Source organism: Ranitomeya variabilis, chromosome 4 (genome assembly GCF_051348905.1).
Source record: "Ranitomeya variabilis isolate aRanVar5 chromosome 4, aRanVar5.hap1, whole genome shotgun sequence".
NCBI classification, from domain to species: Eukaryota; Metazoa; Chordata; class Amphibia; order Anura; family Dendrobatidae; genus Ranitomeya; species Ranitomeya variabilis.
The window spans coordinates 38801839-38826873 of NC_135235.1; the positions used below are offsets into that span (position 1 = coordinate 38801839).

Genomic DNA, 25035 nt, shown 5'->3' on the forward strand with positions numbered 1-25035 from the left:
GCACTTACTTTTCACACACGGGATCGGGGGTGCACTTGCTTATGCACACACGGGACGGGGGGTGCACTTTCTTTTCACACATGGGACCAGGGGTGCACTTACTTTTCACACACGGGACCGGGGGTGCACTTACTTTTCACACAAGGGACCGGAGGTGCACTTACTTTTCACACACGGGACCGGGGGTGCACTTACTTTTCACACACGGGACCGGGGGTGCACTTACTTTTCACACACGGGATCGGGGGTGCACTTACTTTTCACACACAGGGCCGGGGGTGCACTTGCTTTTGCACACACGGGACCGTGGGTGCACTTGCTTTTGCAGACACGCGATCGGGGGTGCACTTACTTTTCACACACGGGACCCGGGGTGCACTTGCTTTTCACACACGGAACCGGGGGTGCACTTACTTTTCACCCACGGGACCGGGGGTGCACTTACTTTTCACCCACGGGACCGGGGGTGCACTTACTTTTCACACACGGGACCGGGGGTGCACTTACTTTTCACACACGGAACCGGGGGTGCACTTGCTTTTCTTACTTTTCACACACGGGACCGGGGGTGCACTTACTTTTCACACAAGGGTCGGGGGTGCACTTGCTTTTGCACACACGGGACCATGGGTGCACTTGCTTTTGCACACACGGGATCGGGGGTGCACTTACTTTTCACACACGGGACCCGGGGTGCACTTGCTTTTGCACACACGGGATCAGGGGTGCACTTACTTTTCACACATGGGACCCGAGGGTGCACTTACTTTTCACACACGGAACCGGGGGTGCACTTACATTTCACACACGGGGTCGGGGGTGCACTTACTTTTCACACACGGGATCGGGGGTGCACTTACTTTTCACACACGGGACCGGGGGCGCACTTACTTTTCACACACGGGACTGGGGGGTGCACTTACTTTTCACACACGGGACCGGGGGTGCACTTACTTTTCACACACGGGACCGGGGGTGCACTTACATTTCACACACAGGGTCGGGGGTGCACTTACTTTTCACACACGGGACCGGGGGTGCACTTACTTTTCACACACGGGACTGGGGGGTGCACTTACTTTTCACACACGGGACCGGGGGCGCACTTACTTTTCACACACCGGACTGGGGGGTGCACTTACTTTTCACACACGGGACCGGGGGCGCACTTACTTTTCACACACGGGACTGGGGGGTGCACTTACTTTTCACACACGGGGCCGGGGGGGCACTTACTTTTGCACACACGGGACCGGGGGTGCACTTACATTTCACACACAGGGTCGGGGGTGCACTTACTTTTCACACACGGGACCCGGGGTGCACTTGCTTTTCACACACGGGATGGGGGTTGCACTTACTTTTCACACACGGGACCGGGGGTGCACTTACTTTTCACACACGGGACCCGGGGTGCACTTGCTTTTCACACACGGGACGGGGGTTGCACTTACTTTTCACACACGGGACGGGGGGTGCACTTACTTTTCACCCACGGGACCGGGGGTGCACTTACTTTTCACACACGGGACCGGGGGTGCACTTACTTTTCACACACGGAACCGGGGGTGCACTTGCTTTTCTTACTTTTCACACACGGGACCGGGGGTGCACTTACTTTTCACACAAGGGTCGGGGGTGCACTTGCTTTTGCACACATGGGACCGTGGGTGCACTTGCTTTTGCACACACAGGATCGGGGGTGCACTTACTTTTCACACACGGGACCCGGGGTGCACTTGCTTTTGCACACACGGGATCAGGGGTGCACTTACTTTTCACACGCGGGACCCGAGGGTGCACTTACTTTTCACACACGGAACCGGGGGTGCACTTACATTTCACACACGGGGTCGGGGGTGCACTTACTTTTCACACACGGGACCGGGGGTGCACTTACTTTTCACACACGGGACCGGGGGCGCACTTACTTTTCACACACGGGACTGGGGGGTGCACTTACTTTTCACACACGGGACCGGGGGTGCACTTACTTTTCACACACGGGACCGGGGGTGCACTTACATTTCACACACAGGGTCGGGGGTGCACTTACTTTTCACACACGGGACCGGGGGTGCACTTACTTTTCACACGCAGGACCCGAGGGTGCACTTACTTTTCACACACGGAACCGGGGGTGCACTTACATTTCACACACGGGGTCGGGGGTGCACTTACTTTTCACACACGGGACCGGGGGTGCACTTACTTTTCACACACGGGACCGGGGGTGCACTTACTTTTCACACACGGGACTGGGGGGTGCACTTACTTTTCACACACAGGACCGGGGGCGCACTTACTTTTCACACACCGGACTGGGGGGTGCACTTACTTTTCACACACGGGACCGGGGGCGCACTTACTTTTCACACACGGGACTGGGGGGTGCACTTACTTTTCACACACGGGGCCGGGGGGGCACTTACTTTTGCACACACGGGACGGGAGGGTGTCATAGTCACTTTATTCTGATGTTTCACTTTGATAAATGATCATGTCCTAAAATGGACACCGTACATTTGCATAGCTGCCATCTTTGGAAGGTCAAGTTGGGGGTTATGGAAAGGTCGCCACTAGGGTTGAGCGACTTTGACCTTTTTAGGGTCGTGTCATGTTTTGCGAATCCCGACTTTTTGAAAACCCTATGCACGTCAATGGGGATTATTTTTTTTAAATTTTTTTTCTCTCTCTCTCTCTCTCCTCCGTGCAAAGCATATGTTGTGTTTGACTGCGGAAATCACTGCAGCCCAAACGGTAATATGGCTCTATGACGCCGCAGAAACCAGGCCGGAACCTATGTCATCACGCTGCCCACACTCCTTAATTGGCTGAAAAAATGGCGCTAAACGCGTCATACAAAACGCGACTTTGGCGCCAAGATCACGTACCGCATGGCCGACCCCACACAGGGATCGGGTCGGGTTTCATGAGACACCGACTTTGCCAAAAGTCGGCGACTTATGAAAATGAACGATCCGTTTCGCTCAACCCTAGTCGCCATTAATTCCTATGGGAAAATTACTCCAGAGGGTTCAAGCACCATAATAAAATATAAGAAATGGGATTACAATATGTTGCTTGAACCAAGAGGGTTCAAGCACCATAATTCCCTTTTCTTCTGGTATTGGCTGCCACCCAATTAACGTCAGCGTCGCAGCCAATGCCTTACACCAAGAGCAGTAGAGACTCATCAGTGGACCTGGGGAAGGTGCGTATGGCGCAGTATGTTTCTTTGTTATAACCTGGAGCCGTGGTAATTTATTTACTGAAAGGGAGCAGCTCATTTAACATATGTATCCATCCTGTGATTTACATAATCCCACAATTTATCCTTCTAGATGTTATAATTTCAATATTGAGGAGTGTAAAAACGACTGTCATCATGGAAAGATCTATTATTTAAATAAGATTTGTTTGTTAAATGTATTTTATAAATTTTTAATATTGTTTATTTCTATTTTCAACTTTACATATTATCAATATATATATATATGAAAAAACAAAACAAAAACAGAAATCTTGCAATATTCACAGTGGGCACTAAGCCTAATACTAAACTTGTCCTTCCGGTTCTGAATAGATGATCTTTTAGCAGTTTCATTACCATCGCAGGCAGGAATGCAATGATCAGTAACACCTCCATATACAGTACATGAAGAAATCCAGATGTAGAACAGAGCAAACAATAAGCTCATGCCATATGGAGGGAGAATGGGTAAGTGCTTGGTTAATGCTGACCTGGTGCAGTTTTGACATCATATCATCATTGTTGAAGAATCTGTTACTCCAGTAGCGCAGCCCACCTAACGTGTTTAATCCAACTGGATCCTATATACAGTAGATATGCATGATACACATTTCTCAATAGGTGATGTCACAGCTCACCTGTTCTCCCGCCTGTACAATTTATTATTATTATTATACATTTTTATAGCGCCATTTATTCCATGACTGATAACACCTCTATATATAGTATATAACACAGGATCCACCATTCACAATAGGTGATATCACAGCTCACCTCCTCCTCCTGTACAATGACTGATAACGCCTCTATATACAGTAGATAACACAGGATCCACCATTCACAATAGGTGATGTCACAGCTCACCTCCTCCTCCTCCTGTACAATGACTGATAACGCCTCTATATACAGTAGATAACACAGGATCCACCATTCACAATAGGTGATGTCACAGCTCACCTCCTCCTCCTGTACAATGACTGATAACGCCTCTATATACAGTAGATAACACAGGATCCACCATTCACAATAGGTGATGTCACAGCTCACCTCCTCCCCCTCCTGTACAATGACTGATAACACCTCTATATACAGTAGATAACACAGGATCCACCATTCACAATAGGTGATGTCACAGCTCACCTCCTCCCCCTCCTGTACAATGACTGATAAAACCTTTGTATACAATAGTTAACATACACAATAATTAGCTGTTGAAAGAAAGGAAGTAAACCATAGGTCATTTTCTGATGACACAATCCCTTTAAGACGCTGCCTCTCCTTGGCACTTTATAGCCTCCTTCTCCGGCAGCCAGCACAGACTAGGACACCATATGTTCCTATAAGCTGAGGTGTGACTTTTGGGAATTTTGCAGCGAGCAGACAGCCACAAGAGAAGGAAACGAGCGCTCGCAAACATAACAAACAGACTAAACGGCGATGTTGTAAGTTGCATAACTAATGAGAAATTAATCAGAGAAAACGACTTGTATCTTTTGGATCCAGCAGCAGGTAAATGCATTAGACATGCTGTTGGTTTTAGCATACAGTGTACAAGACATCATTAATAAATGACATGTATTTACATGAAGCCTGACATGACTAATGGTGTAGCCGGGCGCCCACCCTGGTGCATTGTATGTAATCCTATGTAAGGTCCACATGGCGGTGGGTGCTGTGCTGTACATCCATCTGCGGAGCAGAAGGCCTCTATCTACTCCTATGCTGTATAAGCAAACAATTGGGAGGGTATATGGGCCGAAAGCCAGTTGTAGCCGCTCCTAAGGGTGCGTAGTCCTTGTATCAATACAATACAGATTATTATTTCCCTGCGGAGACCCTGAGGGTCTTTTGCAGGATCAGACTCGAGAAAGATTCGGGTCCCTAAGGTTAGGGTATACTGTATAATTTGACGAGCTCCATGTCAATCACTCAATTGGGATAATAAAATGCATTGCAGGACCTGCGTTTTATAACAACGTAGTCACAGGAGAAAGGAAAAAAAAAGAACTTGTTCCAGCTCCATATCTGTAAAATTCAGGCTTGAAACTTTATTTTGCCAATTTAAAAGCAGTGGAAATATGCTCTCCAGAAGCACAGCGGGACAAGAGCGACGCGTTTCAATCACTAAAGATTTTTAGTGATTGAAACGCGTCGCTCTTGTCCCGCTGTGCTTCTGGAGAGCATATTTCCACTGCTTTTAAATTGGCAAAATAAAGTTTCAAGCCTGAATTTTACAGATATGGAGCTGGAACAAGTTCTTTTTTTTTCCTTTCTCCTGTGACTACGTTGATCAGCGTGGAGTTCCTTGCACCTGCGGTGGTTACTCGATGAGCTGGCTTTACTTACTATAGTTGTGTTTTATAACAACCCCTTGTCAAATATCACATTAATATGGAAATACTTCGTTAGTGTTCCTACACAGATATCCCTTTCGTGTCCCCTATAAAGTTTGATGCCAACAAAAGTGCCCCCCAAACTCATTATGATACCCCCACACTAAATTGTACCACAGTACTCTCCACACACACACACAGTAAAATGACCCTACAGTACCCTCTCAACAAAGTGTCGTACCCCATAGTGACCCTAGCACAGTATGAAGCCCCCACACAGTAGGATGGGCCCCACAGTTCCTCCCACAGTTTGATGGTCCTCAGTCCATTACACACACAGTTGGATGGCCCCTACACAGTCCCCCAGACACAGTAGAATGGCCCTGATACTGTCCTCCCACACAGTATGTGGCTCCTCCAAGCCTTCCCACACAATATGATAGCCCCCACACAGCCCTCCATACAATATGACGGTCCATACAGTATAATGATCCCCACACACCTCCACACAGTATGATGGCCCTTACACAACCCTTCACACAGTATGATGGACCTCCACAAAATCCTACACACTGTTTAATGACCTCTTACATAGCCATCCACACAGTATAATGGCCCCCACATAGCTACTGTATAGCCCACCAAACAATATCATGGCCCCACACATAATCAGCCAAACAGTATAGTGCCCCCATATAGCCCTCTAAATAGTATAATGGCCCCCACGTAGCCATCCAAACAGTATAATTCCCCCATATCTCCCTCCAAACAGTGTAACTGTCCTCCACACAGCCACTACATAGTCCATCAAACAGTATAATAGTCCCTACATGGCCCTCCAAACAGTATAATGGTCCCTTCATAGCACTCCATACAGTATGATGATCCCCACATAGCCTTCCAAACAATATAATGGCCCCCACATAGCCATCCAAACAGTACAATGCCCCCATATAGCCCTCTAAATAGTAGAATGGCCCCCCACGTAGCCATCCAAGCAGTATAATGCCCCCATATAGCCCTCTAAACAATATAATGGACCCCACAATGTACTCATTGTTTGAAAAATAAAAACAATTACCTCTCCCCGTTCCCCCACTACTCCGGTCTCTGCAGTGTGTAGTCTGCACAGCGGGCGCTATGTAGTGGCATCATCTACCCGCTGCATTGATTCATCAGAGCTCAGACACACAGGGAGAATGATGGAGGAGGCCCGTCCCATCAGTGCTTATAACTGTGAAAGTGTGAGTCAGGGGCCCCATAGTGGTCACGTGGTCTGTCGCCATTAGCCGTACACCACTGCTTGTAGTCCTCCAGAGGGGCAGAGTATAATTTTTTTTCTTCAAATAGGAATCATTTTTGTAGAACTGTGTCATTACACGATCTATGTATAGAAAATGCGAAAACATTCCGAGCAATTCAACCTAAAGGTTACAAAGAAAATAATGTGTCCAGTAATATTCCGCACCCCACTATTTCTATTTAGGCGGCTACAATTTCACAGACCGCTCGAGAATTACAATGTATACTTATAATAATCACTTTCTGTTCGCACTGTATACACCCAACTGTGATAAAAATACTGTGTGGCCAACAGACGAAAATGACGTCTAAATAACCTTCAGCGCAGATTGTCTGAAATCCGTGTGACCTGAGACTATTCCCAACTGGGCTAATGCTCATTTATTACATTTCATACGGATCAGAAAAGTTCTCTAAGTGGCAGTCAGTAGAATAAAAGCATAATTATATCAGTACGTCGGAAAGCTCCCAGAAGGCTCACAATCAATAATAGACATATGTGATATCTCGATAGAAGGTGCCGATCATCTATCAAACAGAATTAGGCCTCATTCACACTTGTGTATTTTCTACGTAGGAGAAAAACTGACACTTTTTTTTATCAGAGTTTTGGTCTGGGTGTCATCAATTTTTCTCATACGTGGAAACAAGCAAAATAAAACTTTCTCCACCTTCTCCTATGAAAATAAAACCGCACTTGGATGTCATCTGAGTGCAGTCCGTTTCTTTCCCTACCCATAGACTTGCATTGTTGACTTTGATCCTACTCACGGATAAAAATTGGACATATCTTCTTTGTGTGTGCCCACCAGCCACAACAAGGCAACCTTAATTATTTTGACTCTTACCCATTAAGTTTTTCCAGCAAAAGACATTTAAAAAAAATTCTGGCTGTGTTTTTCCTGAAGCTTTTTTTTTTTTTTACCTCTCGAATGTCTTTTGTGTCATTTTATTTTAAATGGCACCCATCAACAATTTACAGATTAATTTACAGGTCACTTCTGTCAATCACTTTGCAGCTTTGGAACCCTAATGTGGTGAAAAGAAGTTCAAAAAGACTGAACATGTGCGCAGCAAGCCGTTTTGACATTGCTGTGCATTATGTTCATTTTTTGGCTTTTTTCTACTTTGTTAGGCTGCCGTCACACTATCAGTATTTGGTCAGTATTTTACATCAGTATTTGTAAGCCAAAACCAGGAGTGGGTGATAAATGCAAAAGTGGAGCATATGTTTCTATTATACTTTTCCTCTAATTGTTCCACTCCTGGTTTTGGCTTACAAATGCTGATGTAAAATACTGACCAAATACTGACCGTGTGACGGCAGCCTTAGAAAGATGTGTGTACAAATCCTAATGGATTTATTCACACATCAGTATTTCATCAGTATTTGTATGCCGAAACCAGGAGCGTCTCCAAAATACAGAACAGGTGTCAATTATTCAATTATAGTCTTTCTCTGTTCCACTCCTGGTTTTGATATTTGCGCACTGATGAAAAATACTGACGAAATACTGATGTGTGATTAAGCCCTAAGGGCAGATGCAGACAGACATATTTGCTGTCCTGCAAAACATTGGATCGTACTCGGACCAGTGTTAGGCCGGCGTCACACTAGGCGTATGAAAATACGGTCCGTTTTTACGGCCGTAACAAGCAGTAATTGTCCCAAAACACTGTTCCGTATTCAATGCGAGGATGTGATTTTTACTCACAAATTTATCCGTGTGTCATCCGTATGGCTTCCGTACGGCGATTTTTTTCTCACAGGCTTGCAAAATGGACATATGGATCCATCGGCTCAAATATTCTTAAAAACATATATACAGTCTATATATATATATATATATATATATATATATATATATATATATATATATATGTCAGTGAGACACATATATATATGGATCGCCCCCCAGAGCTAGGGGTACTCGGTACCGGGTCCTTTGGTTCGGTGGGGATGTCACGGTGGCTGACCCGGTCCGTGGCCCTAGGGACGACCGTTAAATGAAGGGAAAGGTCTTTAAAGGGATAATAATGTTCGTGACGCCACCTGTGGTATTCGGTCAGGGTGACCGACGCTGCTTAGGGGTCCGCTGGGGTGATGTTATGGCAGCTGAATGGTATACCTTTCCACAGGTGAAGTGTATCCCCGGGGCTTCCCAGAAGTGTAGATGGTGATGGTAGATGATGATGATCTGGAAGATGCGCCTATTCTGGCACTTAGCCTCTCTCTTCCGACTCCCATGTAGCGTTGGGATATGGGGTAATAAAGGGTTAATGTCACCTTCAGGGCCGTATTTGCCACTAGGCACTCGAGGGCACGTGCCTAGGGCGGCGACATTGCGGGGGGCGGCACCTGAGCAAGGTTGTTTTTTTTTTTTTTTTTTAGCCCCAGGTCACAAGCGAATGACCGCCCCGCCCCCCCGCTCCCCCCGCCCCCCTCCTCCGAGTCCCACCTGCCCTCCCGGAAGACAATACTCACAAGTCACAACTCACACCGGGCGGATAGCAGGGAGGGGGGGGCGTGGAGAGCAGCTGCACCATCCAGGAAGTGTCTTCTCGCGCTGCAGCTCGGAGGAGGCATGGGGCTAGAGAAGGAGGAGGCTGACGCTCGCATCTTCATGGACGAGTTCAGCCGCTCCTCTGCCCCGATGCTGACGCTGGAGGAATCGCATGACAGTCAGCCGGACCGGGACCCGCACGACTTCAACGGGCACCTGAAGGTGAGTGCTGCGCAGATGTAGCAGAACCGAGCGGTCCCGGTCTGGCTAACTCCCCACACGCCATCCAAGTCCTGCATTCCTGTGTAATATGAGCCATGCATACAGGGGGGGGGGTGAATATGAGCCATGCATACAGGGGGGGGGTGAATGAGCCATGCATACAGGGGGGGGGGTGAATGAGCCATGCATACAGGGGGGGGGGGGGGTGAATGAGCCATGCATACAGGGGGGGGGGTGAATATGAGCCATACATACAGGGGGGGGGGTGAATATGAGCCATACATACAGGGGGGGGGGGTGAATATGAGCCATACATACAGGGGGGGGGGTGAATGAGCCATGCATACAGGGGGGGGTGAATATGAGCCATACATACAGGGGGGGGGGGTGAATGAGCCATGCATACAGGGGGGGGGTGAATATGAGCCATACATACAGGGGGGGGGTGAATATGAGCCATGCATACAGGGGGGGGTGAATATGAGCCATACATACAGGGGGGGGGGTGAATGAGCCATGCATACAGGGGGGGTGAATATGAGCCATACATACAGGGGGGGGGGGTGAATGAGCCATGCATACAGGGGGGGGTGAATATGAGCCATGCATACAGGGGGGGGGGGGGTGAATGAGCCATGCATACAGGGGGGGGGTGTAATATGAGCCATGCATACAGGGGGGGGGGGGTGAATATGAGCCATACATACAGGGGGGGGTGTGAATGAGCCATGCATACAGGGGGGGGTGAATATGAGCCATGCATACAGGGGGGGGGGTGAATGAGCCATGCATACAGGGGGGGGGTGAATGAGCCATGCATACAGGGGGGGGGTGAATGAGCCATGCATACAGGGGGGGGGGTGAATGAGCCATGCATACAGGGGGGGGTGAATGAGCCATGCATACAGGGGGGGGGTGAATGAGCCATGCATACAGGGGGGGGGTGAATGAGCCATGCATACAGGGGGGGGGGGTGAATATGAGCCATACATACAGGGGGGGGGGGTGAATGAGCCATGCATACAGGGGGGGGGGTGAATATGAGCCATGCATACAGGGGGGGGTGAATATGAGCCATGTATACAGGGGGGGGTGAATGAGCCATGCATACAGGAGGGGGGGTGAATATGAGCCATGCATACAGGAGGGGGGGGTGAATATGAGCCATGCATACAGGGGTGTGTGTGAATATGAGCCATGCATACAGGGGGGTGTGTGAATATGAGCCATGCATACGGGGGGGAGTGTGAGCCATGCATACAGGAGGGGGGGTCATTATACAGTATCATGGAGAACTGTGTGTGGCCATTATACAGTATTGAGCATCATGTGTGGCCGTTATACAGTATGGAGCATCATGTGTGGCCCATGGCAATTATACAGTATGGAGCATCATGTGTGGCCGTTATACAGTATGGAGAATGTGTGTGGCCGTTATACAGTATGGAGCATCATGTGCGGTCATTATACAGTATGGAGCATCATGTGTGGCCGTTATACAGTATTGAGCATCATGTGGGATCATTATACAGTATGGAGCATCATGTGTGGCCGTTATACAGTATTGAGCATCATGTGTGGTCATTATACAGTATGGAGCATCATGTGTGGCCATTATACAGTATGGAGCATCATGTGCGGTCATTATACAGTATGGAGCATCATGTGTGGCCGTTATACAGTATGGAGCATCATGTGGGATCATTATACAGTATGGAGCATCATGTGTGGCCATTATACAGTATGGAGCACTGTGTGGCCATATTTTTTCGTTTATAATTATTGTATATAAAACATTGTGATCAGCAGTGCTAATATGGCTGTGGTTGGGACGTGGATATGGGTGTGACTAGTTGTGAAATGGGTGTGGTCAGAGGCGTGGCCTAAAATTTGCTGCGGCGCGCTACGCGCGCCGCACACTTTGTGCCTCCTTCCCTTCTTCAAAAGTTGGGAGGTATGGTACCACATTTGCCAGATCATGGCAAGTGCCGCAGATACCATAGGGAATGAATGAGGCCAACCGCAGTGTTGCCGTAAGTGATCCGTTACGTGGCAGATGCAGAAAAACTGCCCCATCTGCTGCAAAAGGCGACTTTCACATCAGCGATTCTTGCCAAAGTCCCTGCCAATAGTGTCATACTCACCGATGGGGGGGGGGGGGGGCAGCTCTAAAAGTGCCTAGGGCAGCAGAAACTCTAAATACGGCCCTGGTCACCTTGCTATTGTAAGGTGACATTAAGCCAGGTTAATAATGGAGAGGCGTCAATTATAACACCTATCCATTATTAATCCAATAGTACGAAATGGTTAATAAAACACACACACATTATTAAAAAGTATTTTAATGAAATAAAGACACATGGTGTTTTAATATTTTATTATACTCTTAATCCACCTGAAGACCCTTGTCACCTGAAATAAAGTTAAAAAAACAAACAACAATATTCCATACCTTCCGTCTTTCAGTCTTGTCCCATGCTGTAAATCCATCTGAAGGGGTTAAATCATTTTACACCCAGGAGCTCTGCTAATGCAGCTGTGCTCCTGACCGTAAAACTTGGTGAATGAATGGAATGCAGGGGAATGTACTGTAGTTACCTCGAGTCGTGGTGATGCGCCCTCTGCTGGATGAACTCATATAAACTCGAGCGTGGGAAAATATTCTGAAAAGATCCCAGGCTCGAGTTCATATGAGGCCAGCCGGCCTCGACCAATCAGCGACGGGCACAGTCTGCCGCGAATTCTGGAATCATCATTGTCCTCCACTGCTGTAAGTGCCGCCATTGTGTAGGGTGTGTGCCTGCGTCTCGCTGTAGGGGCAGCATCTCCCTGTTTTTCTATCTTAGAATGGGTCGAAACGAAAATACGCCAATGAGGATGACAGAAAAGCAGCAGCAGCAGCAAGAAAACGACAACATCGGGAACAGGAGACACCACAACAAACTGCCGCCAGACAAGCCCAGGATGTGGAATCTCACAGACAACGTCGCCAACAGGAGACACCACAACAAACTGCTGCTAGACAAGCCCAGGATGCGGAATCTCACAGATACCGTCGCCAACCGGAGACACCACAACAAACTGTTGTACGACAGGAACAACATGATCGCCAAATTCATAAAAAAACGAATGTGGAGCGGCCCCCAAACGCAGGGCAGCGGGGTAATCGGTACCGGGTCCCTCGGTCTTGGTTCTAGGGGTGTCACGGTGGCCCGACCCGGTCCGTGGCCCTGCTAAGGGGCGCCCAAATAAAGGTGTAGGTGATAGTTTGTCAAGTGTTCGTGACGCCACCTGTGGTATTCGGTCAGGGTGACCTGGGGTGATGGAATGGCAGCTAGATGGTGTAACTTCCCACAGGTGAAGTATGTCCCCAGGGCTTCCCTTGATGAGTAGATGGTAATGGTGTAGGTCGCAGTAAATGACGAGGACACGGGGTTGAAGTCTCTTTACCTTTTTACTGAAGGCTTCGGGATCCTCAATCCAGAGTACTGCTAACAGGGCTGGCTGAGACCGGCCGGTCCGAAGGCACATCCAGAGTTCCCTTTGCAGGTGGAAATCAGTAGCCTACCTACTAGCACCTGGGTGTTGTAGTACCTCCCTGCTGAGCACCACGGGATAGTCCTCACAACTGTCGTGTATGTTTCTGTTCTCTCTCTCTCCGTCCCCCAGATGGTATGGATAGGACGCACCCGTATGATGGGGTAGGCCTGGAGTTATTTTATAGGGACCCTAGAGACGCCCCTCTCCCACAATTGCCTCCGTTGTCTTCATTAGGTGTAAAGGTGTGACAGCCAACCTAGAGTTAACTGCCCTGCCGTAGTTCAAAGTAATGCGTAGAGCCTATTACTTCCTCGGTGTTCCGGCCACCGGCTACACGCCTCAGAAGGATGTTACCGATCTTATGGCAGGACTCCTTCTGGTGTTGTCTCCTTGCGCCGTGACTCCAATTCTCACTCTCCACAATCTACTTCGCTTCTTGTCCTTCCTTAGGAGACTGCCGCTATGCAGTGCAGGCGCAGCTCCATAACGATCTGTCTCGTGCTAGGCCACTGTCAGGATCCCACACCTGACAGGTCCTCCCTGGAACTCTCCCAGGCTGCTTTCTGACTAACTTCCTATCCGACTCCCAGTTTTACCAGAGTGTGAGGAGTGGCCTAATACATAGAACCTTTTGCTCCCCCTGGTGGCCGGAGTGTGAAGTGTAATGTGTGACTGTGATACCTGGTCAGGTGAACTCCTTAAGTGCCATCAGACGTACCATCACTCCCCCTGGTGGAGGAGCGACGTTACTGCAACGACCAGACTCTGGGGCGCTGCAAGTGCCCTACCAACTAAGGCACGACCAGGACAATATTCAACAACTTGCACATTACGTAACAGACAATGAAAGTACAATTCATGAACACTACTGTGGGAATGTGAATGCAGTTTACTCTAAATGAGACTCTCTAAATTTCATTGATGAAAAACCATCTGACAAACAGTTTACTCAATGCTGCCAAAAAGGAAAAGTTATGCTACCGAGACCTCACTACTCAGATCTGTTTGAGCAGTTAATGAAAGGAATGTGTCATCACAAGTCCTGCACGCCTGCGCGGAAAGGACCTGCCGTGACCGCAACACGGTCATGTGACCGCAACACGGTCATGTGACCGTGACGTCATCACAGGTCCTGCGCGACAAGGACCTGCCGTGACGTCATGGTCATGTGACCGCGACATCATCACACCCTGGGACCGGAAGCTGCCGCCTGCACCCCACACAGGCGACAGAGCTACAACACGCCTGCGGAAGGTGAGTATATGTTTATTTTTAATTTTTTTAACCTGTGTCATACGTGGCTGGGCAATATACTACGTAGCTGGGCAATATACTACGTGGCTCTGCTGTATACTACGTCACTGGGCAATATACTACGTGGCTGGGCAATATACTATGTGGGCTGTGCAATATACTATGTGGACATACATATTCTAGAATACCCGATGCGTTAGAATCGGGCCACCATCTAGTATATATATATATATATATATATATATATATATATATATATATATATATACCTATTCTATGTGTACACATTTATTCTACTTATTCTATTCTATTCTGTCAGTGTGATTGTACTGTACACCGCACTGAATTGCCGGCTTTTCTATAGAACACCGCTGCGTATTTCTCGCAAGTCACACTGCTGATCCGTGTGTAATCCGTAATTTTTCTCGCCCCCATAGACTTTCATTGGCGGATTTTTTGTGCAATACGCTGACAAACGCAGCATGCTGCGATTTTCTGTGTCTGTAACATACCGTATATTACGGATGCGTAATATACGGCAGATAGGAGCTGCCCCATAGAGAATCATTGGGCCGTGTGCAATGCGTATTTTCTGGACGTATTTTCTGCGCCTCTCATACGTCCGTAAAACTCGCTAGTGTGACGCCGGCCTCACTGTATGGGGCCCTCAGACCGAGTCTGTCTAAGGAAAAATAATTTAACTCTGAAATGCAAGTCAATGAGTGTGTGGAAACCTTCGGACTGCACTCAGATGACATCTGAGTACAGTCTGATTTTCGTGGCCTTACAGAATGGAGAAGATGGATACATAATTCCCAAGAGGAAAGCAAAACAAACCATAAGTGGGAGAGGGCCGACATTTGTGCTGCAGTAATAGAAGATGCTCTAGACTGGATACTGAGACTGGATCAATGAGGGTTTTAGCATCTGGGTGTAAACCACAATGTATTCAGTTCATGTTATCAACACCATGGATGGCAAGAAGAACAAACAAATCAATTTTAATCAAATCAAACCAGGCATGTCACTCTAGGCAAGGATCACCAAGCTATGACTTGCCTACTATGGATCATACAACAAGAGCAATCACTGGAGAAGGACATTATGGTCGGAAGATAGTAGGAACAAGGTAAAGAGAAAGATCATTACCTCGATGCATGATGTGGATCCTATTCAGGGTCGTACTCGACCATGCAAATCAATGAGTCTGTTGAAAAAAATCAGGCTACACTCGGAGGCCATCTGAGTGCAGTCCAATTTTCACAGAATGGAGAAGATGGAGATTTTTTTTCCCCCCATCTTCTCCTCATTTGAGAAAATCGGATCATACTCTGATCAGAATGTGTTTAGCATAAACCACCTTGGATGAAAGAATAGTTATACGCTGGTGTGACCCGAGCCTGAGGGTAGTCAGCAATGCTTCCATGCACCGACTGCCAGTGATCTTGATTGCACACACAAAAAATATTAGAAAATCATCGAACTTTTTATAACTAATTATTATATCTCATTTTAATACAATAAAGCTGTATTTAAGTCCGACCCTCTCCCATGGCCAGATATATTGCTGCATTATTAATACATGATCCTATGAGTGTTAGTTCCCTATAAATAACAGGACGCCTGTAATAAGTCATTGCCCCCTATCATTAGCTGCTGCGCCCGCTGCTCCTGCCGCCTGCATATGAAGCATTTATACCAGGGGGCTTTATACTGGTTATTGGGCTCAGCCCCTGCCGGCCGCTTGCAGTGGAGACCGGCGGGGCAGCGATCACCTCTCTATACCGCACATTTACTGCTTGGCTTATCCGCTTTCTCAGCTGACTTGTTAGTTTAATGGAGCGCACTAGTTCTAAATTAACCGCAGGGTGTAAAACGAAGAGCAGTTATAAATATATTACAATGGCGCACGTGTATCTACTGAGTGCCTATAATTAAGGACGGAATTAGCGAGATTAATAAAAGGGGTTTTATCTAAATGAAGCTGAATCGTCGGGTAATGAAACGTTCTGAAATCTTCTAATAAACCTCGTGTAAGAATTTCTGACCGTTTTCAAGATCTCGGCTTTGTTGATAATAAAACGTCAACATCCAAAAAAAAAAGATTAACCCCCTTCCCAATAAATCACATACTATTACATCATGGTACGGGTGGATGGATCGGACTCAGGAGCTGAGCCTGCACAGTGGGCGTTGGCTGTGTTATGCAGACAGCACCATAAAAACAAAACCCAAAGAACAATGGGGAAATTGTCTTTTTTTTTTACGATTTCATGACACTTATTATTCTTTTCTCCATTGATGAAGTGAATGGTGCCAAACAACAACCTGCACTGCAAAAAAACAAAAACAACGCCTCATACAAGTATGTTGCTGGAAAAATAAAAAAAAGGAATGAAGTGCAAAAACGAAAATCGGACACTGAGGGACGAGGGAAATGGACGAGTGTTTGTTACCGTTGTATCCAGGTTACAGGGATTATTCTCAACATCTTTAATAGTTAAAATTGCAAAATGCTTGTAAAAATAAGCAACTTTAGAACTGCCCGTGCCGCAGGTTGCTCCTTTTTTTAATATGTGGATCGCTTAGTCAAACAGTTCACATTTTGGGTACCACTTTTCTTAAAGGGGCTTGTAAACTTTGGTGGACATTTTTTTTTCTTACTTAAATGCATGCAGTTGAGGCTAAAATTCATTTTTGCAATTGGGTTTAATAAAAAATGTTAGCACCTTTTGCCTCCTATATCCGCTGTATTACAATGTCTATTTTCTGGCTGCAGAATGAGGTAACGGGGTCGGCCATATGATCTTTATTTCATCAGATTTGCTGAGGACATGATTTTTTTTGGCACTTATTATTATACAGATATGGCCGGTTCTCCTCCTGCTCTTGTTAGCGCCGCTTTCCTGACTGACGGCACAGCTCTCCGGTCCATACAATGGCTACTGGCGGAGGAACATGTGACCAGACCTGCCAGGGGGGCTGGCTGACTATCTCAATGGAATAGCTAAGCCAGTCCCCCTTCATGGTAGTGGCCAATGAATAAACAGAAAAGAAGAAGACTGATGATGATGAAATGTACTGGTCAGCCAGCCCCCTTCACACACGCATTAGTTAGGCCTCATTCACACATCAGTATTCTACATCAGTGGAACTTGTCAAGAAAAACTATAGTTTATAAAAAAAAACTAATGCAAAAATACTGATGTGTGAACGAGGCCGTACAAAGCAATATTACTATTAAGTCCCCATACATCCTCTACCGATCATCCCGACAGCTCATATTGGAGATGATACGGATTGGTTAATTATTCAGTTGCTCTTTCCTTTTTGTTTTGCAGTCAAATAAGCTGCGGGTGGAGGATTTGGGCAGCAGCTTACTACACAGTCCCCATAGAAAAGTCCCCAACAATCGGGTGTATGGGGAGATAGAACGGCTATAGGGGCGGACATATCATTGGTGCAACCTGTGCAAGAAGGGCCAATATCACCTCCGAAGCAGGTGGAATTGTGCATTATGATGAGCTATTGGACTGCAAAGGGCCCAGATATTGTTCTTACACAGGGCAGGGCCCCCTCCTGTCTGTCTCTGCCAGTGAACTGCTGGCCTAATAACCAATCAATGATTTTACTTAAAGTGTATGAGCAGCCCGTACACTGCAGCCAATCATTTGGCTGCCCAACATGTAATACTGCATCTTACCACTAGTGGCCGCTGTAGAGGAGACATGTGATTGGCAGCTGATCGATCGCTGGCTGGAATGATTTAGGGCTTGTCATGGCGACAGAATGATAGTGCATGGCCATAAAGCTGTGCTTGTGATTGGGGAAAGTGGTCTCCATTACAGACCGTTAGGTCACATTCACATGCTCAGTATTTGGTATTTCACATCAGTATTTGTAAGCCAAAACCAGGAGTGGGTGATAAATGCAGAAGTGGTGACGGGTTTCTATTATACTTTTCCTCTGATTGTTCCACTCCTGGTTTTAGCTGATGTAAAATACGGACCAAATACTGAGGTGTGAACGTGGCCTAACTATATTCTAACTGGACCCCATATTTTTTATTTATTTATTTATTTATTTATTTTACTCACTTATATAGCACCATTAACCCCTTCCCGACATGTGACGGAATAGTACGTCACATGTCGGGACCCCCGCTTTGATGTGCGCTCCGGCGGTGAGCGCACATCAAAGTCGCGACATGTCAGCTGTTTTTTACAGCTGACATGTGCGCGCAATAGCGGCGGGTGAAATCGCGATCACCCGCCGCTATTAACTAGTTAAATGCCGCTGTCAAACTCAGACAGCGGCATTTAACTACCGCATCCGGCCGTGCGGCCGGATATGAGCGCATCGCCGACCCCCGTCACATGATCGGAGGTCGGCGATGCTTGTACATTGTAACCATAGAGGTCCTGGAGACCTCTATTGTTACTGATCGCCGGTGGCTGTGAGCGCCCCCCTGTGGTCGGCGCTCACAGCACACCTGCATTTTAGCTACATAACAGCGATCTGATGATCGCTGTTATGTAGCAGAGCCGATCGGGCTGTGCCTGCTTCTAGCCTCCCATGGAGGCTATAGAAGCATGGTAAAAGTTAAAAAAAAAAGTAAAAAAAAATGTGAAAAAAATAAAAAAAATATAAAAGTTTAAATCACCCCCCTTTCGCCCCAATCAAAATAAATCAATAAAAAAAAACCCCAACCTACACATATTTGGTATCGCCGCGTTCAGAATCGCCCGATCTATCAATAAAAAAAAAGCATTAACCTGATCGCTAAACGGCGTAATGAAAAAAAAAATCGAAACGCCAGATTTACGTTTTTTTGGTCGCCACGACATTGCATTAAAATGCAATAACGGGCGATCAAAAGAACGTATCTGCACCAAAATGGTATCATTAAAAATGCCAGCTCGGCACGCAAAAAATAAGCCCTCACCCGACCCCAGATCACGAAAAATGGAGACGCTACGGGTATCGGAAAATGGCGCAATTTTATTTATTTATTTTTTTGCAAAGTTTGGAATTTTTTTTCACCACTTAGGTAAAAAAGAACCTAGTCATGTTAGGTGTCTATGAACTCGTACTGAGCTGGAGAATCATAGTGGCAGGTCAGTTTTAGCATTTAGTGAACCTAGCAAAATAGGCAAGCAAAAAACAAGTGTGGGATTGCACTTTTCTTGCAATTTCACTGCACTTGGAATTTTTTTCCCGTTTTCTAGTACACGACATGGTAAAACCAATGATGTCGTTCAAAAGTACAACTCGTCCCGCAAAAAATAAGCCCTCACATGGCCAAATTGACAGAAAAATAAAAAAGTTATGGCTCTGGGAAGGAGGGGAGCGAAAAACGAAAACGGAAAAACGGAAAAAGCTCCGGGGGTGAAGGGGTTAATTCCACCGCACTTTACAGACATTAGCGTCTCCATATTTCACTCTTATAAGACACGGGAGGACCCGATAAATGACATGTCGAAGTTAGGACTCTTTGTATAATTGTGGTGTAACTTTCTAATCTACTTTTCTGTATTTATTAAACTTTTCAACACTGTCAAGATTTCTGCTTGCTGTCAGTGAATGGATACATTGTTCACACGCTGGGGTTACAAATCGATAGAAACCTGATATTTGTCATAGCTGAGAGTTTTCTACCAGTCTAGAAAGTGATCAGCGACTTAATCATCCCAGATGGATACATTCTACCTACACGGATATATTGTATCAGGAGGAAGAGAGGAATTATTTGTTTACCTGGCAGAGTATTTGGCGAGACTGGACGGAGGTGTAACAAACCCTCAGCTTATAGGTCTATACGGGTTGTCACTTGTCGGCCTATATATATATATATATATATATATATATATATATATATATATATATATATATACATACATATATATATTAAAAAGTTTCTATTCAGTGACAGCAAGCAAGAAAAGTGTAAAAACACAAAGTATGTTAGAAAGTTACAAAACTTTTCAGTACTTAAATTTAATTCCCATGAAATCCTTTAATGTGATTGCAGTTTGGGATGTATAAATTGGGTTTGGTAGGTCTAAGCAAAAGCTACAAGGATATGATATATACTAATATGTATATATATATATATATATATATATATATATATATATATATATATATATATATATATATACAGTAGATGAAATTGTCTGGTGTAGCAGAGCTGAGTTGGTTCCACAAACATCTCATCTGTGGCTTTCTATAGATTTTCATTATCAGAGTTATCACTGAACACCAGAAGGGTTAAATGATAATTTTCAGCTCAGATGTAGCAGAGCTACAAGTTACTATCCCCCAAAATGGCAAACTCGGCTCTGCTGCCTCTGGATTTTAGTGCAAGCTTTACTGCGCCCTCTAGTGGTTAAATATACTTTTCAGGCTGAATGAATTAAACTATACTTTGCATTTGCTTTTGTTTTTCCAGTTGTTTGAGCGTTATATATATATTTTTTAAGCTTTTGCTCTGACAGGGCATGCTGGAACTTATGGTACCTCTTCAGCATAATAAGCGGGGATTGAGTTGGATTGCATCGCGGGTACCAAGCATCTGACGAGAGGAGAACAATGGGAAGAACTGTGAGCGCAATCAGTAGGACGACGTGCCAAACAATGCGGAGAAGTTGCCCAAAAGCAGCAAGTAAAAACAATAGAAAATAATAAAGAAAGAAATGGAAGCGTCTGCGAGGAAAGTATGGAAGTCTTACCTTGTGCTGTGGAAGAAACGAAAACCCAGCTGAGCCCCATGAGCAGCACGGATGTCCGCAGCGGGAGCGAGGAGCGCGCGGAGCCGGCTTCTGCCTTCAGCCCCTCTGACATTTTCTCCTGACTGAGGCGCAGCGTTCATCAGCTGGCTGCGGAGACCAGCACCATAACATACAGGGGACTCAGGATGTGAGAGATTTCCTGCATGCAGCTCCGTTAACCCCTCCTGCCGGGGATGATCATCTAAGTCTTTCTCCCTTCAAACTTTTTTTTTGGCAAGGACGGAGGGGGGGGGATATGTTGACCGTTGCAGTAAACGAGCGTTCAACTGTCTACGTTGGCGAGCGGGAGGCATTGGGATCGTTAGCGGAGGAAGGTCGGCCCTTGAGGGATGCCGGTGCCAACACTTACAGTTCTCAGTACAATGGAACAAATTATTGTCCTCCAGACTTTCTCAGCCGCAGGATCCTAAAAGAACCTGCCGGCGTTTGTAAAGTGATGGCAGAAAGGGTGGTCGGATGTCTCGGTGCCAACACCCCCCAAAGTTTATGAGGTCGTGCGGCATTAGGCACCCTGTAAGGACGGAGTCACACGAAGAAACTTTACCTCTGCGGCATCAGAAGACCGCGACACAGGCCGGGACCTGCCAGCTTCAGAGGTCCGCCGCAAAGAGCTTGTAAGCGTGTACTCGTCCCTAGGCAACCGGTCACCACTAATAGTCTTCAGAGGTGACCGGTAATCTAGGTAACCAGCAGAAAATCCCTCCACAATTTACTTCTTATTAAAAATCCTCTACATTCTCAAAACCAAAGTTGTTCATTTTTACAAGCACTTTGGAATTTTACCCTCTTACGAAGTTGAGACAAGCCCGTAAAAGTAACCGTCGTTTTAATATTTTTTCCTAAATCAATAGTACACATACAAATAAGGAACTTTGTAATCGATCTTATGGGGGAAATCTGCTTAATTCTCCTCCAGGACTGATATTTCATTCTCAAAATTCACAATTCCCTGGTAGATTTTGTGTTTACTGAAAACAAATGTTCCCATTAGTGAGATAGGAGATGACGGTTGGTGCTGATAAAGTTCTATGGAGGACTGTCACTGTCTTCCCACTTACAAAGAATGGAGAGGTCTGTAATTTTTATCGTAGGTACACATCAACTGTGAGAGACAGAATCTAAAAATTAAATACAGAAAATCACATTGTATGATTCTTGCATAATTAATTTGCATTTTAGTGCATGAAATATGTATTTGATACAATAAAAAAACTTAATATTTGGTACAGAAATGTTTGTTTGCAATTACAGAGGTCAGACGTTTGCTGTAGTTCTTGACCCAGTTTACATACAGTGCAGCAGGGATTTTGGCCCTCTCCTCCTTAGAGATCTTCTCCAGATCTTCCAGGTTTCGAGGCTGTCGCTGGGCAACATTGAGTTTCAGCTTCCTCCAAAGATTTTCTATTGTGTTCAAGTCTGGAGACCGGCTAGGCCAGGTTGTTGGCCAAAATCTTGTGATACATGACCCCATCCATCCTCCCTTCAATACGGTGCAGTCATCCTATCTCCTTTTCAGAAAAGCACCCAAAAAGTATGATGTTTCCCCCACCATGCTTCACTGTTGGGACGGTGTTCTTGAGGTTGTACTGATCCTTCTTCTTCCTCCAAACACGGCGAGTGTAGTTGATACCAAAAAGTTCTATTTTGTTCTCATCTGACCACATGACCTTCTCCAATGCCTCCTCTGGATCATCCAGATGGTCATTGGTGAACTTCAAACTTGCCTGGACATGTGCTGGCGTAAACAGAGGGACCTTGTATACCCTGCAGGATTTTAATCCATGACACAGTGGTGTGCTACTAATGTTCATGTTTGAGACTGTGGTCCCAGCTCTCTTCCGGTCAGTGACCAGGTCCTCCCATGTAGTTCTGGGCTGATTCCCAACCTTCCTCAGAATCATTCTTACCCCATGAGGTGAGATCTTGCATCTTGTGTTTCTTCCATTTTCTAATAATTGTGCCAACAGTTGTTGCCTTCTCACCAAGCTGCTTGCCTATTGTCCTGTAGCCCAGCCCAGCCTTGTGCAGGTCTACAATTTTGTCCATGGTGATCTTAGATAGCTCTTTGGTGTTGCCCATGGTGGAGAGGTTGGAGTTTGATTGATTGTGTGGACAGGTGTCTTTTATACAGGTAATGAGTTCAAACAGGTGCAATTAATGAATGCAGAGTAGGAGGCTTCGCAAAGAAAACTAACAGGTCTGTGAGAGCCAGAATTCTTGCTGGTTGGTAGGTGATCAAATACTTATTTCAGGCAATAAAATCCAATGTATTACTTACTTATCATACAATGTGATTTTTTTGTTTTTATTTTCAGATTCTGTCTCACACAGTTGAAGTGTACTCACGATAAAAATGATCAGCCAAATATACAAGATGCACATAATGAATCTATAGAGTCGGGAACTTAGTCAATGTAATGCAGTTCCCTCATTGTAAAGAATATAAGAGTGGAGTACTTCTATTAATTACCAAGAGAAAGAAGAAAATGGAATAACCATGAACCACAAAAGTGGAATAAAAGAAGAAATTTATTCAATAAAGTACATAAAAATATCAAATACCAAACAATAAATCATGAAGCGAAGGAGGAAAAAACAGTAGGGGGATATTCCATATGGAAATGTCATATATAGGATCAGTGATACATATGAATTAGCAGAACATACAGCAGACTTTGTGGAGAAGGTTCAATGCATAGCGGGGCATGAAAAAATAAGAGGAAAAAAATGGGAATGCTGGTGACAAGTGTACCAGCATAAGTTAGATTGCATATAGTGCAAATTTTATAGGTATTACCCAGTCAGGCTAAGCAAAATGCAATGACCAGGTTCCTGCATGTGTCCCACAAGTAACCACTAGTCATTGATCACAAGTAAAATCTGCCACTTACCCATATTGTGATAAAATGGAATTTCCCATTCAGCCCCAACGCGCGTTTCGCTACCGTTTATTTCAAGGGGCGTTGCTGTGATAAAAATGACAGACCTCTCCATTCTTTGTAGGTGGGGAATCCTGCAAAATCAGCAGTATATCAAATACTTATTTTTCCCACTGTATAGGCTTAGAAAGTAAGGTATATAATTGGATCGAAAACTGGCACATAGACCATACCCAGAGAGAGGTGAATGACTTCTGCTTTGAATGATCCCCACTTATAAGTGGTGCCTCCAAAGGCCTGTGCTGGTTCAGCTACTATTCATTTTAGTGATGTTTCTATTTTTGCAGATGGCAGCAAAATGCGTAGTATAGTGATAGTCTAGGGAAGATGTTCATAAGATACAGACTGGGCTTGACAAACAGAATGCTTGGGCATCCACTCAGCAGATGAGGTTCTATGTGGAGAAATTTAAAGTTCTACACATGGGCACTAATAATATGTGGGACATGATATTTCTAGAGGGAGTAAAACTGGGAGAGTCACTTGAAGAGGAGGATCTGGATGTGCTTGTAGATCTCAGATCAAGTAACAGGATGAAATGTCAATCAGCCGCTTGCAGGATTTTGACACATATTAAAAAAGGTGTAAACTCACTGGACAGGGCAGGGACAATATACTACAACTTTACAAAGCGTTAGTGCGACTTCATCTGGAAAATACATCTCGTATCAGGGCACCAGTGCATAGAAAGGAGGCTCTGGAGGACCTTGGTTATGAGGAAAGATTAAAAGAATTTATTTAGTCTTCAGAAGAGAAATCTAAGATGAGACATGAGTATCTTGTACAGCACAAGCACATATATGGCCCCTAAAAAAGTATGATCAAAGCAAAGCTGTTACTTATAAAACATCCTCAAAAGACAAAGGCACCCTTCCACTGGAGAAAAAAAGGTTCAAT

The 25035-nt window shown here is 45.6% G+C and overlaps 1 protein-coding gene across 1 annotated transcript in view; it reads right to left on the minus strand.

The window, feature by feature from the left end:
- The window catches only part of ADAM12 (ADAM metallopeptidase domain 12), a 679455-nt gene extending 657866 nt beyond the window's left edge, over nt 1-21589 (minus strand). Inside the window, exon 1 of the mRNA XM_077258380.1 lies at nt 21140-21589. Within this exon, the coding sequence (XP_077114495.1) occupies nt 21140-21251 (112 nt within the window). The 5' untranslated portion in view covers nt 21252-21589. The remainder of the gene's footprint in view (nt 1-21139) is intronic.
- Nucleotides 21590-25035: the final 3446 nt, after the last annotated feature.